The sequence below is a fragment of the Panthera tigris genome, chromosome A3, assembly GCF_018350195.1.
Source record: "Panthera tigris isolate Pti1 chromosome A3, P.tigris_Pti1_mat1.1, whole genome shotgun sequence".
Classification (NCBI taxonomy): Eukaryota; Metazoa; Chordata; class Mammalia; order Carnivora; family Felidae; genus Panthera; species Panthera tigris.
In genome coordinates, this window is record NC_056662.1 from 43,188,100 (window position 1) to 43,205,736 (window position 17,637).

The following is a 17,637-nucleotide window of genomic DNA, read 5'->3' on the forward strand; positions in this document are numbered from 1 at the left end:
TCAAAGGGGCACTTGCACCCCAGTGTTTATAGCAGCACTATTGACAATAGCAAAAGTATGGAAAGAGTAAGTAAAAGTATGGAAAAAGTAAGCAAATGTCCATTGACTGATGAACGGATAAAGAAGATGTGGTATATCTATATAATGGAATATTACTTGGCAATCAAAAAGAATTAAACCTTGCCTTTTGCAACAATGTGGATCGATCTAGAGTGTATTATGCTAAGCAAAATAAGTCAGAGAAAGACAATATCATATGATTTCACTTATATGTAGAATTTAAGAAACACAACAGATGAACACAGGGGAAGGGAAGCAAAAAAAATAAGATAAAAACAGAGAGTTAGACAAACCATAAAAGACTCTTAAATACAGAGAACAACTGAAGTTTGCTTATTAGGTCTTGGGTGGGGGGACAGGCTAAGTGGGCAATGGACATTAAAGAGGGCACTTACTGGGATGAGCACTGTGTGTTATAAGTAAGTGATGAATCACTAAATTCTATTCTTGAAATCATTCTTATGCTATATGTTAACTTAACTTGGATTTAAATAAAATAAGTAAATGGGGAGCCTAGGTGCCTCAGTCGGTTAGGTGTCTGACTTGAGCTCAGGTCATAATCTCGCAGTCTGTGAGTTTAAGCCCCGTGTTGGGCTCTGTGCTGACAGCTCAGAGTCCGGGGTCTGCTTCATATTATGTGTCTCCCTCTCTCTCTGCTCCTCCCCTGCTCACACTCTGTCTCTCTCTCAAAAATAAATAAACATTAAAAAATTAAAAAATAATAAATTAAATAAGTAAATAAATCAAGGCCAGGGAGAAATAGATTTTTTAAAAAAGTTAATACAATTCTAAGGTCTTCTTCCCACATTTTTTGGTGTTTATGACATGTAAAGCATGTAGTGGAAAAAAACAAGTTGAGGCGAGAAATCACCTGCCTTTGTAGAACTCATGATAACAATCTGGGCGCCAGTATGTGCACCCATGAGGATGCCCTGAGGGCTTGGCTTCACGAAAAGAGGAGGGAAGAACTGACTTGTGCCCATCTCCATCTTGGTGGAGACCCAGGCTTTGGGTTTGTTGCTAAGCACATCTGTCCTCCTACTGCAGCCAAAGAGGACCAAATGAAAGGCAAGGTGGTGGACTGAACAAGGGCACCCACTGTCTCTTTCTCCAAAGCTCCCGTTAAAATGTTAATGCTCTATATTTGTGAAGAACAAAACTCTAACAGCTGTGGGAAACTGGAAGAGTGCCATCAGTGGATCAGGAATCGTGAGAAATTCCAAAGATTGAAAGTAGGTGGAATCTGACTGAGAGGGAAATCAAAGCAAAGAAAAAGCAGTTGAAGACACCAGACATATGAGTGTGTTTCCTCCAGGAAGCCCTGAAGAAGCTGAGTTAATCAACAAGGAGGGCAGGTGTTGGGTGCAGGCTGGATTCATGAGCATTTTAGGAAAGGGCTGAGCTGGGTGATGTCCTCCCCTCTCTCCTGTGCTCTCTGCTTAAACCCTGATAACTATTTTCCAGAGAGTTAATTATTTGCCTAACAAGGAGTTCTCCTGGGAGTACTGGCCCAGGAAGGCCAGAGCCCAGACCTCTATGACAACACAGATGGAAGGAGAGCAAGGAAATGAAAAGAGCCCCATCCAGGAATGAAACACTCTAGAGCCCTTCACAGCACAGACTCACCTCTAGGGGGAAGGCAACTTAGGGGACCCCAAGGCATTCTCTTGTGTTCTGCCCAAACACTCTCCAGGGAGACAGCATGCCCATTCCCCCCCACAGGCACCTCAGGCCCACACACCCAGGGCAAGCACTGACACTACGCAAACTAGCCCTTCACTTGTCAACATGACCTGGCAACCACAGATCATCACATATTTGAGACCAACCAAAAACAAGACAGAGAAAGATGGACAGACAGAATTGACCCCAGAGGAAACAGAGGTGATTCAGGAAACTGATGAGAACTTTAATTCTAATTAATAATCTTGACATATTTTAAAGGATTCCATAAAATAAAAAATACACCCAAAAAAGGCACAGAAAATGAAAAAGTATTCCTCCATTTAAAAAATCTCAAAGTAAAACATTAAACAGATAGGCCTAAGAAGACAGCTGTGAGGACAAAGGAGTACACTTACTGTGAGCTGCTCCTTTTCTTGAAATGTTTTGGTCTTGAAATTCTTTGTCCTCTTGACGTTTTCAGTGGTATCGGAGGTGCTGTGGCTGTAGTTGCTCACTGGAATGACAAAGAGTTGAGGACCAAAACAATGTCCCCCCGCCACTCCCCACATATAATATAGAACTATCCTACTATTGTGCCCCTCAAGAGGTCAGAAGAATAAAATGGCTTTTATAGAAGTTTCTACTTGATTGAACCTCACAAGAAGGACTCCTGGAGCCATTCATCCCAGACTAAGACCAGAGGATGAGTGGGAAGGAAGGAATAAAAGGGACTACAGTTTATAGGCCCCAAAGAACACCCCCCACAACCTATCTCCCCAAGCCCTGTGAAAGACTTGAAACATCTCACCCCTGACTTCAGAGAAGCCAGAAGAATAAAATGGTTGGAACATTACAGTGAGATGCATGGTTGGGCTGGAAAACTATAAGCAATTCCCTGCCATCCTTGCCAGGTCAATGTGTTCCTGGTCAATTGTTTTAAAGTCACCATAAGGGTACAACTCACCCAGGCTGGACCTGCTGCCAAATGGCCCATTACCACCCTCAGTGACACTGCTCAGGAAGTGGCTGCTGAAATCCACAGCCTTGCTGAGGTAAAGGTTCTGGACAATGAAAACAATTAGTCACCATGAATGACAAGGCTGCTGTGTCCCCACAGAAGGAACAATCTCCCTGCTAACCTGTTCCTCTCTTTGTTAATGACAGCTTTAGCTACACAGTCAAGCTTGAACCTGGACATCCTTCCTGACACCTTCTCCCCTCCCTGTAATGTTTTGTCCATTTTGCCTCTTAAACGGCTCCTCAGTGCAGCTCTTCTTCTCTGTTGTTACAGCCACAGCCCCTTTTCATATGCCAGGATCACCCCAAGGGCATCCCAACAGGTTCCTGCCAGCCCACTTTCCATGTGGCTGCCCCAGTCATCTTTCTAAACTGTGTAAGTACTGGTGTCCTTTCCCTGCTTAAAACCCTTCTGTATCTTGGAATTAGGGTGACATCATGGGGAGACTCGAGCCACAGAGTTTGAATCCTGGTTCTATTACTTACTAGTTTAGGGACCTTGGAAGAAGCAAGTTGCTTAATTTCTCTGAACCTCAGGTTCCTCATCTGTAAAGTGGAAATATTATGACCTACCCCAAAGGGATACTGTGAAAGTAAAATGAGGTAAAATGGAGGCCTATAAAGTTAGGATAGATGATACATGGTCCAGACCTGGAATTCTATATCCACCTGGACCGATTCCACAGCGTGGCATCCTGCCCCACCCTCACCTGGTTGCCTCTCCCGCCACAGGGAACCACCTGCTACTTCCTCAACACTAGAACACACAGGTTAAGAAAAAACACATATTAAACCCGGAGATAATTACTCCACTTCTACTTGATAGCACATTATATATGCTCTCGGTGCCCACCCAAAGCATACCCCTCCCAGCTGCTGGGTTGGCTGCTAAAAGCTCACAGCTGACTCCCTCCTCTGGCCAACTGCCTCCAGAGATGGGTGCTGCCTTACCCTAGAAGCTACAGCCCTCCTTTTCTTGCCTCAGTTGGGACAACTTCGTGGTGTGACCCACATTTCAGAGCTCCTCGTGGATCAGGCTAAAGCCAAAATTTATGTGTGACCACTCAGCCCCTTCCCCGTCTCATGTCCTTCACTCCCCTTCTCCTCAAGTACCTCTCTGACCCAAGCTCTGCTCTGGCCACACAACTGAAAACATGGCATTTAGCACTTTACTTGACTTCAAAGCACTTTTGTGGGTGTCAGCCCACTGCACACTCCCAGCCTCTGAGTTAGGCAGTGCCTGTATGTCTGTCCTCATTTTAAAGACACTGCTAGCTCCCTGCTGGGCATATGGCCAGGGCCTGATAAATGCTAGTTCTCCTGCTTTTCCTGGCCTTCTTCATCCACCTTCTCAATCCTTTCATTATTCTTTTGTATATTCTGATTTCTTGCCCAATGAAACTAAAGCTGCCAGTATGAATCAATTAATGTTTGCCACACATTAAAGGCTCTGTAGCAAAGTTGCAATCACCATATAAGGAGGCAGATCAAGAGAGACATAGCCACAAAATTTGGCTTATTTATTATAGGCAAATAGGTGAAAGTACAAACAGGCAAACATTTTTGTTGGTCTTTCATCTACACCCAGACTTCAGTGAGTATAAAAAAGCCTGAGAACCACAGGACCAATAGGGTCGACAGTAATTCCTACTCTTACTACATCTTTATGTGCCTGAAACCTGACTTCTCTGAGGTTTAGCACAGTTATTTACCTAATCCTATGAAATTACTGGCCTTTAGTCGAGTTTTATAATATTTGAAACTTATGTCTTCCATGGGTTACCCAGAAGCATTTCAATAGACTATAGGCTACAATTTACTAGTTCAGTCAATTTTCAAATGAACAGCTTCTGAAAGTCTTACGCACCTTGTTTGATACTTGAATGTAATTCAGCTGGATGCTAACTTCATAGCCATCTTCATGGACAGTAGCAGAGATAAGCTTTTAAAAAACCGTTAGAGAGAGTTCACAACCATGCATGTGGGACTTAATGTCCTGAGCAACAGCCAAGAAATCCTGAGATGTTAAACCGTAAATTTAACCAAACATTTAATTAACTCAAAAGAAGGCAGGAAAAGAGAAACAAAGGAACAAAACCTAAGTAAGATATAATACAAGTAGCAAAACAGCAGACACAAATCCAGCTATAGCTATAATTCCACTAATTGTAAATGAATGAAATTAATGTTCCCATCAAAGAGCAGAGACTGCCAGAATGGATAAGAAAGACCCAAATTTATATTCTCTGCAAGAGACACACATTAAGTTTAATCAAGCCACCTGGCTGGATGTCATCAGCTGGGTGTCTGGAGGAGCCAGGCCTTGTTAATCAAGAGCCAAGCATCATAGTTGACAAGCTTTCTCTGTAAGCAGCAGGAGGAATTTCCCTCAAACAGGGGTCAACAAATTCTTTAAGGATCAGATAGTAAGTAGTTGAGGTTTTGTGGGTCATTGCCATTGTAGCACAAAGGCAGTCATGGACAGTAAGTAAACAAATTAGTTATAGCCGTGATCCAATAACAGTCGATTTGTAAAACTGAGTAATGGGCCTAATTTGCCCCACAGGCTATAGTTTGCAGACCCCTGGATTAGGCGAGAGAATGAATAAACCCCCAAAACATTATCAAGGGAAACTAAGCACTACTTGACAATGAAATAGTTTCAATGTTGGCCAATTTGGTGGTAGAGGATCAAACAGGCTGATTTCTAAAGATTCCTTCTAGTGTTCTGACAAACAGAAGAGGTCTTCTCACAGAGCTGTCTCTTACAGTGGTGGCATAATGCCAGAGAAAGAGCATGGGGCTTCAAATCTGGAATCCCCCAAAAGACCCAACAGTGCAGTCCTGGGCAGATCACCAAAGCTCTTTGAGCCAGTTTTCCTGGGTGTCAAAAATAAGGTTTGTTCTGATTATCTACTGCAGTGTAAAAAGCCACCTCAAACTTAGTGGCACTGAATGACCATTTTATTAAGTTTGTGGCTTCCCACAGGACACAGAGGGGACAGATGGTCTTGTCTCGACACATCTGCCACCTCAGCTGGGAAAACTCAAATGGCTACAAGGTGGCTGCATGTTTGGAGGCTGGAATGACCCAGGCTCTCATCACACGTCTGCCTGGCTCCTGACCCAGGATGACTCCAGGCCCGGGTTCAGCTAGGGCTGCAGATGGTGCACCTACACGTGGCCACGCCATGGGGCTTGGGCTTCTCACAGCAGGGTGGCTGGGCTCCAAGAAGGAGTGTTGAAGGTGAGCGTGCCAAGTAAGAGGACCACACCCTGAGAGTCCCATGGCATCACTGCCACTGCACTCAGTTATTAGCCCAACTGCCATAAGTCCTCCCACCCGTCCACGGGGGACAGGGACTCCGCCCTTTGCAGGGAAAACTATCAAAGAATTTGTGGCCATTATTAAAAACTGCCACAAAGGTAATATCCCTACCTTGTAGGTTTGTTATGAGTGCTACAGATCGATGAACATAATGTACATAGTGAGTGCATCATTAAACGGCAACTGTTATGATCACTACCGCTGCTAATACAGAATGGATTTCAGTGTGCAATTTGGCTAGACTAAACTCTTCTGGGTCTTTTAGCTCTGACCACAAGAATCTCCATAACACATGGAATGTAAAAGCATGGATGGTTCACAATTTACTATTTTACCTTGCTTAGGTCAGGTGCCCAGAAGCAGACCCTGAGACAAGGTTCATGCACAGGTGATTTATTGAGGCCGTGCTTGTAGGGGAGGGCAGTAAAGAAGTGTGGAAAGCAGGACAGGAAAGGGAAAGGAGCCAAGCAAAGTGCGATTTCAGGTGAAGTCAGTGGAGGGGAACTGCAGCCTGAACCCATGCGATGCTCTGGCGTGGAAATTCCAGTCAGAGCTCACCCACCTTTCCCATTCTGGGTTCTGCAATCAAAGCCCTGAACTCAGGGTTGTTCTGAGCATAAGACCTGAGGTGAGCAGAGATATGATCCAACTGTTTTCTCCAGTACCCTAAAGAAAAAGAGAAATCCATCCACGTGGATAATTCTTCTGAAGCCAAGAAAGAAAAATGCTAGTTTGCAACATGCATACTCAGAGAGGTTATTATTTTTTTTGGTCAAATTTTGTGATGGTTTGGCTTACTGAACCTTGACTATGTACTAGAATAAGTTCCATTTTTGTTCCCAGCTTTTTTTTTAATTACACATGATTAATCACAGAATAGTACAGAATATCAAAAGAACATATCTTGAAGAGAGAGAGAGGGAGACAGAGAATCCCAAGCAGGCTCCATACTGTCAGCACAGAGCCCAACACAAGGCTTGTACTCATGAACCATGAGATCATGACCTTAGCTGAAATCAAGAGTCAGATGCTCAACCGACTGAGCCACCCAGGCACCCCCTATTTTATTCTTTTAAAATTAACCATATTGAAGACCTACCCTATGACCCAGCAGTAGCACTGCTAGGAATTTACCCAAGGGATACAGGAGTGCTGATGCATAGGGGCACTTGTACCCCAATGTTTATAGCAGCACTCTCAACAATAGCCAAATTATGGAAAGAGCCTAAATGTCCATCAACTGACGAATGGATAAAGAAATTGTGGTTTATATACACAATGGAATGCTATGTGGCAATGAGAAAGAATGAAATATGGCCTTTTTTAGCAACATGGATGGAACTGTAGAGTGTTATGCTAAGTGAAATAAGTCATACAGAGAAGGACAGATTCCATATGTTTTCACTCCTATGTGGATCCTGAGAAACTTAACAGAAGACCATGGGGGAGGGGAAGAAAAAAATGGTTAGAGAGGGAGGGAGCCAAAACATAAAAGACTCCTAAAAACTGAGAACAAACTGAGGGTTTATGGGGGGTGGGAGGGAGGGGTGGGTGGGTGATGGGTATTGAGGGCACCTGTTGGGATGTGCACTGGATGTTGTATGGAAACCAATTTGACAATAAATTTCATAATAAAAAAAAAGAAAAAAAATAAATGGTAGAATTAAACGAGTGGAAAAAAATAAAAAAATAAAAAATAAAATAAAATTAACCTTTTTGAGACAATTTTTTTTTTAACTTTTTTTTTTTACATTTATTTATTTATGAAAGACAGAGACAGAGTGCAAGTGCGGGAGGGGCAGAGAGACAGGGAGACACAGAATCCGAAGCAGGCTCCAGGCTTGGAGCTGTCAGCACAGAGCCTGATGCGGGGCTTGAACTCATGAACCATGAGATCATGACCTGAGCTGAAGTTGGATGCCCTGCCAACTGAGCCACCCAGGTGCCCCGAGGCATAACTTTTAAGCATACAGTTTGAATTTCAGCAAGCGTGTTTTTTACTATATATTTACTTTTACTCTACATAGTTAGGTCTTGTCTATGGCTTGCATAGAGTTTTTTTTGTTTTTTTTTTTTTTTTCTTTTGGCATGGAGCCCCAGTGTGGCACTTGAACTCATGACCCTGAGATCAAGACCTGAGCTGAGATCAAGAGTTGGATGCTTAACCAACTGAGCCACCCAGGATCCCCTGTTTTTTCGTTTTTTAGAAACCCATGATGACAATTGCTACCTTCTAATGAAATGTTCAGTCCACAAAATTAAATGTAATTATTGATATGTTTTGGTTTTGACTTACCATTTTATTATTTGATTTATACTTTTCCCATTTGTTTTGTTTTCTTTGTTCCTATTTTCCTGGGGTTTTTTGGGGGGTAACTTGAATACTTTTTAGAATTATATTTAAATTTTCCCATTAGCTTTTTAGCTGTATTCCTTGGTATTCTTTTTGAATAGTTGCCCTATTGATTAAAATATAGATCTTTTTAAAAGTGTATTTATTCATTTTTGACAAAGGCAGAGTGCAAGCAGTGGAGGGATAGAGAGAAAGGGAGAATCTCAAGCAGGTCCTGTGCTGTCAGCCCAGACCCCAATGTGGGGTTCGAACTCATGAACCATGAGATCATGACCTGAGCCGAAATCAAGAGTTGGACGCTCAACCAACTGAGCCACCCAGCCACTCCTATTTTATTCTATTAAAATTAACCCTATTGAGATAACTTTTAAGTATACGGTTTGAATTCCAGCAAGCATATGCATCCCAATCAAAACACAGAACATTTCCATCATTCCAAAAACTCCCTTGTGCCCTTCTACAGTCTGCACAGGTTTAAACACACTTGAATTCACTAACTGCCACCATTTAACACTTGGGAGATGTCACAAGAGTCTGGATTTCTGGTGTCTTGTGGGCAACCAGGAGATGCATTTACAGGAAATGTCCAGAACAGGCTAATCTATAAAAACAGAAAGTAGTGGTGCCTGGGTGGTTCAGTCGGTTAGGTATCTGACTTTGGCTCAGGTCATGATCTCACGGTTCATGAGTTCGAGCCCCATGTCGGGCTCTGTGCTGACAGCTCAGAGCCTGCAGCTTGCTTCGGATTCTGTGTCTCCCTCTCTCTCTGCCTCTCCCTAACTTGCGCTCTGTCTCTCTGTGTCTCTCAAAAATAAATAATAAACATTAAAAAATGTTTAAAAAATAAAAAACAGGAAGTAGATTTGTGGTTGCCAGGCACCTGGGTCAGGAGATGTGAGCAGTGATTGCAAAAAAGAGTATCAGGACTACTTTTGGGGTGATAAAAATGTTCTGGACGTGGTAATGTTTCTATACTGCTGCTAATGTACTATCACTGAATTGTACACTTCAAAATGGTCAAAATGGTGAATTTTGTTATGTGAATTTTAGAACAGTAAAAAGAGAGAGGTATTGGCAGATAGCAATGACACAGACTAACAACATTTCTACCATCATAGTTGCAATCCATATGTGCTCTTTGATTTACAAACTAGATGATGGGGCTATGAGTCAAAACATCAGAGTACTAAAAGTTTAATGAAGAGCTATAATACAAAGGAAAATTACCTAAAGAAAAACGATGGAATTTACTTTTTTTTTTAATGTTTATTTATTATTTTGAGAGACAGACAGAGCATGAGCAGGGGAGAAGTAGAGAGAGAGGAAGACACAGGATCTGAAGCAGGCTTCAGGCTCCGAGCTGTCAGCACAGAGCCCAATGCGGGGCTAGAACTCACGGACCGTGAGATCATGACCTGAGACAAAGTCAGACACTCAACCGACTGAGCCACCTAGGCACCCCAAGGGATTTACTTCATTCATTCATTCATTCATTTATCCATTCATTCATTTATTTTTAATGTTTATTTATTTTTGAGAGAGAGAGCACGAGTGGGGAAGGGGCAGAGAGAGAGGGAGACACAGAATTCCAAGCAGGCTCCAAGCTCTGAGCTGTCAGCATAGAGCTCGACACAAGGCTCGAACCCACAAACTGTGAGATCATGATCTGAGCTAAAATCGGACGCTTAACAGACTGAGCCACCCAGGAGCCCCATTTACTTTTTTTTTTTTTTTAATTAATGTATTTATTTTGAGAGAAACAGAGAGAGAACCAGTGGGGGAGGGGCAGAGAGAGAAGGGGACAAAGGATCCAAAGCAGGCTCTGAGCTGACAGCAGAGTGCCCAACGTGGGGCTCGAAGTCACGAATCATGCCATCATGACCTGAGCCAAAGTTGGATGCCACACAGGCACCCCACTTTTCTTTTTAATGTTTGTTTATTTTTAGGAGAGGTGTGGGGGAGGGGCAGAGAGAGCGGGAGACAGAGGATCTGAAGTGGGCTCTGTGTTGACAGCAGAAAGCCTGATGTGGGGCTTGCACTCACAAACCGCGAGATCATGACCTGAACTGAAGTAGGATGCTTTAACCGACTGAGACACCCAGGCGCCCCAAAGGGATTTACTTATGTATAGAAATAAAGCTAAAGGAAGAAAAAAAAATGCAGTTTTCTTTCAGAGAAAGAGGGAATTCCCTCCTGACAAGAAAGTGTACTTTTTCTCTCACCTCTTCCTGGGCTGACAGCTGTGAGGAGAGGTTTATGGTCACTCATTTTCTCCTGCCTCTGCTTTTGAGAAGCCATTTCCAGTTCCTTTTTGGCTAGTAGCGCACCAGATGGGTAGAACAGGCCAGTAGTCTGTGTGCCCACGTCCTTCCGAGTCCCAGCCTCAGGTCTGAGCAAAGGAACATTTAGGGACTGCCAGGCAGATCGGGGCTATGAGCAAGGCAGAAAACATAAAATACTAGAATATAATTTCATTAATTCTTCATAATTACTTATAGAAAAGAATTCTAATCAGAAGTAAAAAATATCTCCAAGAAACTGTACTCTGAACTAAAAAGAGGTTTTCAGCCCTTGCCTCACCTTCCTTGGTCTGTCTCTCCCAGGAACTCCCAGCCTGACCCATAAAGCCAGCCTCTTCTGCTTGGCCATTTACTATCTCAAACTCAACAAATCAACTAAACTAATATTCCCTGTCTTGCTGCCCGAGGCCCTAAAGAAATCTATCCTCTCAGTTCTACAATCCAATGGAGTTACTACTCATCTACACTCAACTACTGGGGACCGGTATTTTCTCTGAGGCACTCCTGCATCTGGACATGGGAACTTGAGAGGACCATCATGTAAGGTTGTGTAGGTTGTGTACTGTACAACATCACTGCATCTAATGAGCAAAGATTCACATGGTAGGCATCATATATTTGAAAATTTATTAGGACAGTTTTTCTGGTAGGTGGAAGAAAATGTCTAACAAAATTAGTATATTACAATCAGTTTCCAACAGATGGCAGTCTAGTGTCTTGAGGAAAGTAACCCTTGGTCTCATTTGCACAAAGGTGTCAATATAGTCTACTGACACTCCCAGGATCCATAAGTCTCAGTCTGGGTTAAGAAGGCCATGAACTCCCTAAAAATGAGTGCAAAATTACTGAGTGCATGTGCATTCTAAGGACTATCAATCTTCACATTCTTCTAATGAAGAGCTAAAAAGAAACCTGAAAAGTCTTCATCTAGCTTAGAGAAATTCACAAAAGGCTAATATCAAGCTGGTTAGAGATTAAGTCATTCTGAAAATAACCCTGTAAGACTTTCCTTAAACTATATGCAGTTGTTTTAAATAGCAGCAGCAATTTCATATACCTGATATAAGTTTTCTAAAACATAAAACAATGGGAGCAATGTTCCTAGTATGCCTCATGAGAAATGCACGAGAAGGACATTCTGTCTCATGTATTTATTTTACTTTTTTTCTGTCTCAGGTATTTTAAATCCACTTCTCCTTCATGACATTATGTCAACTTACATTATTTTTATTAGTCTTCCAAATGCAATTAGACCTCAATCTACTACAGATAAACCCTTAGATCTTTGAATGCAGACGAAATCACTTGAGTGTTGAAAACTTGAATTGGTTGAATTTACTTACACACCTAGTTGAAAATCCATGTGAAAAGTCTGTATTTTGGCTGTCTCTCCCCGGGTTGATCCCCAAGGTAGAGAACACAAATTCAGAGTCCTAAGCTCTTCCCCAGGCACCAGCTCTTACTACAGTGGAGGCCTCACCTCAGCAAAAGGGCGAAGTTCTCCAGCAGCAAGAGCCAGGCTGTTATCCATGCTAAGTCTTGCCAAGGACTTCACATAAATACCACAGGAACCACAGAATCGGGCAGATGGATGATTGCTGGCCCCACATTTGGGGCAAACAGAGTAGCAGGCAGAAATGCCTGGCTAGAGGATAGAAAATATTTTTACATCTTCATAAATATTAGAGTCCTAATATTCCCATGTAAGTTATTCTCATACCATACAATCCCCAGCCATCAAAATAACATATGCCTATATCCCTGACCCCAAGTCTACCTTCTAGACTTTGCCCTACAGATGAACAATTACACAAAGCAAGTATATTTAAGACCATTCCCCACAGGATTGTGGTTTTAGAGAAAATAACTGGAAACCATCTAAATATCCAGCAATAGGGGATGGTCTCAATATATATCATGGTACATACAGAAAGTGGTATATTACAGAACCACTGAAAAGAATGAGAGGCTACAAATAAGATATATTGCTAGGTGAAAAGAACTGAGCCAGTATTCATAGTAAACTACCAGTTTACTTATTAGCACACTGAACAGCTCAAAGAACACTCAGACACTAGGTGACGGTGACTGCTTCTGGGATAGGCTCTGTAGGCCTGGGATGAGAAGGGAGACTACCCCTTCACATGAAACCTTTTGTATTATTTACATGCAACGCTTATTTGAATAAGTGACTTTGAGTGTTTTATTAGAAAAGTAAGCAGACAATTCATAAAAGAAATACCAATAGTCAAATAGAAATAGGAAAAGTTTAACCTCAAAGAAACAGCAATGACAGAGCTTTCTCAATTTAAGAGAAGTATCTCTGTCTCCGGAGTCTTAGGTAAATAGGTGGTAGTCTTCAAATCGCAAGGAGTGATTTCTGTAGGGCAGGGGAAGAGGAGGAGCTGGGCCTCTCTAGGGTGGTGGTGAGGCCTCAGCACCAAGAAACTCAGATTTAAAATACCCACCGTGGCTCCACACCAGTCACAGAAGCAAGCTTCCGGGCGATTCCTGCGACCACACTTGGAGCAGGAAATGGTCTCCCCTTTCTGAGTGGGGGGAGGAGGGGCTTTATCTCCACTGCGCATGGGCTGCTGAATGCAATGGCATTTATCAATAGGCAGATCAATACTAGATTCTGCAATCCCCCTCTGAATCCAGAAAAAAAAAAATCCCCAGATCAATGCAAACCCTGGAAATAAGGTATTTTTGCCCCAAAGAATAAAACTATGATAAGCTTCACTAATGAATACATTAGTAAAAAGAGGACATATTACTTCACAGCAAATAGATGAAACCGGTGGCTCGTGCATCTTGATATTCCTCAGTATCTTTAATACCAAACATGGTAAGCCTCCTCCTGATTTACTATGACAACATTTTTAAAGAAAGAATGTATGGGGCACCCAGGTGGCTCAGTCAGTTAGACAGACATCCAACTCTTGATTTTAGCTCAGGTCATGGCCTCACCGTTTATGAGATCAAGCCCCACGTTGGGCTCTGCACTGGCAGAACAGAGCCTGCTTAGGATTCTCTCCCTCCCTCCCTCGCTGCCCCTCCCCCCCACTCACGTGCATTCTCTCTCTCTCAAAATAAATAAATAAATAAGCATTAAAAAAAAAAAAAAGAATGTGGGGCACCTGGGTGGCTCAGTCGGTTAAGTGTCCAACTTTGGCTCAGGTCATGATCTCATGGTTTGTGAGTTTGAGCCCCGCATCAGGCTCTGTGCTGACAGCTCAGAACCTGGAGCCTGTTTCAGATTCTGTGTCTCTGTCTCGCTCTCTGCCCCTCCCCCACTCGCGTGCACGAGTGCACTCACGCGTGAGCTCTCTCTCTCTGTCAAAAATAATAAACATTAAAAAAAAAAAGGAATGTAAGCAGACCCATGCTAGTAAGGTGTCACAATTGAGGTGTATCTTCTATTTTTTTAGGGCTTTGGTTTCCATCTGGGAATGTGAATTTATTTTCCACCCCTGCCACACAAAAAGAATTATTTTGAGGAGAGAGAATTGTTTCGTGAGAATTTCTGAAACTTTGTTAGGCAGGCCTGGATGAGAATTTTTGCTCCTGCTACATATTTATTGACTAGTAAGAGATTTTCTCATGAGACAAATGAGGATGATAGTATTCGTCACTGCTACGTGATCACCTGCTGTATGCAGGCACCATGCTGAGCACTGCTCCTGTAGTCTCGCATCAAACCACACAACAGACCTGTGAGGGGGGTGCTATTGTCACCTGTGTTTTACAGGTGTGTGTTTTACGGTTGGAAACCCAGACACAGAGGTGAGAGTTGATCATAGGCCATCTGATTCTAAAGCCTGACCTTTATCCATGACTCCATGCAGCCTTTTCACAGGTCTGTAGGACGGGTTCAGATGGTTAATGTCAATTAAGTATGGAGGCGTGCTTGGCACAGGGTCAGGCTCCATATGTCAGCTTCCCTCCCTTCTCTTGCTTTTCACTAGATCTTAATTTCTTTAAGGGAAAGGCATACTTCACATTTTTTCCCCACTAAGACAGTACCTTGCACCTTGGCACATAGAAGTCATTCAGTTACTGAATGAATGAATCAATGAATAACTGATTCAATTGATAACTGCCACCTGTTCCATGTATAGAACTAAGAATGTGCACACTAGGGGAGACATTTTCTAAAGGATGGTTTTTCCTCCAAGATGAATATTTTAGTTACTTTATTTGCCCAGCTATATCCTCTTTTACTTTGGGGACTGTTCTGTTATCCTAAAACAGACATCTGTCCAGAAAGAGGTCTCATTAGCCCTCAATATCCACAGAGACTGAGAATGAAGATCTCTCTTTGCATACACTTACCCTTACCCCATTTCTGTGTAATTAGAACGAGACTCCTCGGGACAAATCAAAAGAGAAACCCTTTACATGCTTTTGCTTCAGACTTAAATTTCAATTTATCCTACTGCTACAACAGGGTTTTGACATAACACTTGTTGATCTGGGTTTCTAAATATAAAGCCTTCAGGGGTGCCTGGGTGGCTCAGTCAGAGAAGCATCTGACTTTTGATTTCGGCTCAGGTTCGATCTCATAGTTCACAAGATTGAGCCTGGCATCAGGCTCTGCACTGACAGCACGGAACCTGCTTGTGATTCCTTCCTTCCCTCTCTCTCTGCCTCTTCCCAGCACATGTGCGCGCTCTCTCTCTCTCTCTCTCAAAACAAATAAATAAACATAAAAAAATAAATATAAAGCCTTCAGATCTTTTGTTTAAATGCATCCACTAAAAAAATGCATCTAGGGGTGCCTGGGTGGCTCAGTTAGTTAAGTGTCTGACTTTGGCTCAGGTCATGATCTCATGGTCTGTGAGTTCGAGCCCCGCGTCAGGCTCTGTGCTGACGGCTCAGACCCTGGAGCCTGTTTCAGTTCTGTGTCTCCCTCTCTCTCTACCCCCCCCCACCCCATTTGTGTTCTCTCTCTCTCTCTCTCTCTCTCACAAAAATAAACATTAAAATTTTTTAAATGCATCTACAGTTCAAGTGGAATTTTCTCCCATAATATTGCTTTAAAGAAAGAAAAGTTATTTTAACCCATCCATAGTAATGCTGCTAAACAAAGAAAAGACATAAGCTATCAGAATGAATCGCACTTCAATGATATATACCCTCATTGTGACATCCAAACTCTGATATACCTTTCAAATAGAAATCAAATTTTGAAAACAAATTCAATTTTGTAATTGTTCCTGAAACAGTTTTGCTGATGTGAGACCCAGAAACAACTACATCACTGACAGGTAATAAAATCAATTTAAATTATTTTACTATTTATGTAAGAAGTTCAGATTATCTGAGAAGGTACATTTTTTGCTTGACAATTTACTTAAATTTATCAGCAAGATCACTCCAAGAATTCCAAAGCACTACTGTCTTCTTTTTTTATGCTTTCTTAATCTCACTATTTTTCTCTCTAGCACCTTGGAAAACTACAAAGTGTGATTTCATGATGAGAGCGTGACATAAAGTCTGAAACCATGCTCAGTCAGAGGAATAAACGAAAAATAATCAACAAAAGAGTAAAACTGTATCAGACTTGATTTGAGAATAGATGGGTTTTCTTATTCAACTTGCCAGTTCAGTAGCATATTTTTTTAGGAAAAAAAAAAAAAAGCCACACCACATATTATGTAACAGAAATCATCTTTAAAAAAAAAAAAAAAAACCAAACCGGGGTGCCTGGTGGCTCAGTCAGTTAAGCATCCGACTTTGGTTCAGGTCATGATCTTGCAGTTCGTGGGTTCAAGCCCCGTGTCCGGCTCTGTTGCTGACAACGCAGAACCTGGAGCCCACTTCAAGTTCTGTGTCTCCCTCTCTCTCTCTGCCCCTCCCCTGCTCATGCTCTCTCTCTCTCTCTCTCTCTCTCTCTCTCTCAAAAATAAATAAACATTAAAACAATATTAAAAAAAAAACTATGCAGATTTTTCTTTTGGTAATGACAGAATAAGACCATACCAAATGACTCCCAACCAGAAAACTATCAAATCTTCTCATAATTTCTGAAGGCACTGGAGAATGAACAGAAGCAGATAGACTCTTGTAACAAGTACATACAAGGAGGAGGGGAGTTATACAAAATTAGTTTCATTTGAGCCTGGGGCTAAAATACTGCATGTGAAACAGTGGGGAAAGGGCAGAATTCTGACTAGGAGAACAAGAAAACTGAGACTGTGAAGTATTTGGCTACTGAAGAGGTGGGAACTCCCAGGAAGAAAAGAAACAGAGAGGTGATCCCCAAATTCTGTACTCACATCTCTTACTGACCCCTGAAAGATGCAGGCACAGAATACTCAAAGCAGTTCAGCTAAAGACAACATATCTAAACGGAAACCAGAATTTCTGCCCCCTACCTCTAAAAAACACCCAGTTTTCTTGGCTGTTAGTATGCTAAGGAATTTTAGATTGGATCTTAGCATTATACCTGTTAGTTTGTGGAGCTTCTGAATTCTGTTACTAGCCTCTGATGACTGCTGGGTTTGTTGTTTGCTCTGCTTTGCTCTGCTTTGCTTTGCTTTAGCAGGCAATAATATGTATACCTGGTTTGGGGAATTCATTGCCTGGAATGAATTACAACTAATACCTCTCAAAAGAAAAGAAAATCAATTTAGCCCAACCCTAGGGTAAATCAGGTATTGGAAAAAGAATTTTAAAGCAAACATTCTTCCCATAATGAATAAAAAGTTAGGAAATCTCAGGAGAGAAATAGAAACAATGGAAAGGGAAACAAATGAATATTCTGGAACAGAAAAACACATTTGAAAGAAAATATTTGCTGTATATACTTAATAGCTAAAAGGAGATGGTAAAGGGAAAAGTAAGTGAACTTGAAGAGAGAGCAGTAGAAATTATGTAGTGTAGGGACACCTGGGTGGCTCACTCAGTTA

General features: G+C 42.0%; 1 protein-coding gene across 7 annotated transcripts in view; it reads right to left on the reverse strand.

Moving 5' to 3' along the window:
- Window positions 1–17,637, reverse strand: part of DZANK1 (double zinc ribbon and ankyrin repeat domains 1) — a 73,053-nt gene that overhangs the window by 7,363 nt on the left and 48,053 nt on the right. For 4 of the 7 annotated variants that reach the window (XM_042980959.1, XM_042980958.1, XM_042980957.1 and 1 more), the window contains exons 12-18: window positions 13,192–13,374; window positions 12,204–12,368; window positions 10,646–10,853; window positions 6,633–6,736; window positions 4,610–4,684; window positions 2,690–2,786; window positions 2,142–2,239 (exon numbers count right to left, since the gene is read on the reverse strand). In XM_042980959.1, coding sequence (XP_042836893.1) covers window positions 2,142–2,239; window positions 2,690–2,786; window positions 4,610–4,684; window positions 6,633–6,736; window positions 10,646–10,853; window positions 12,204–12,368; window positions 13,192–13,374 — 930 coding nt within the window. The remainder of the gene's footprint in view (window positions 1–2,141; window positions 2,240–2,689; window positions 2,787–4,609; window positions 4,685–6,632; window positions 6,737–10,645; window positions 10,854–12,203; window positions 12,369–13,191; window positions 13,375–17,637) is intronic. The other 3 variants (XM_042980962.1, XM_042980961.1, XM_042980964.1) reach the window with 3 other exon arrangements.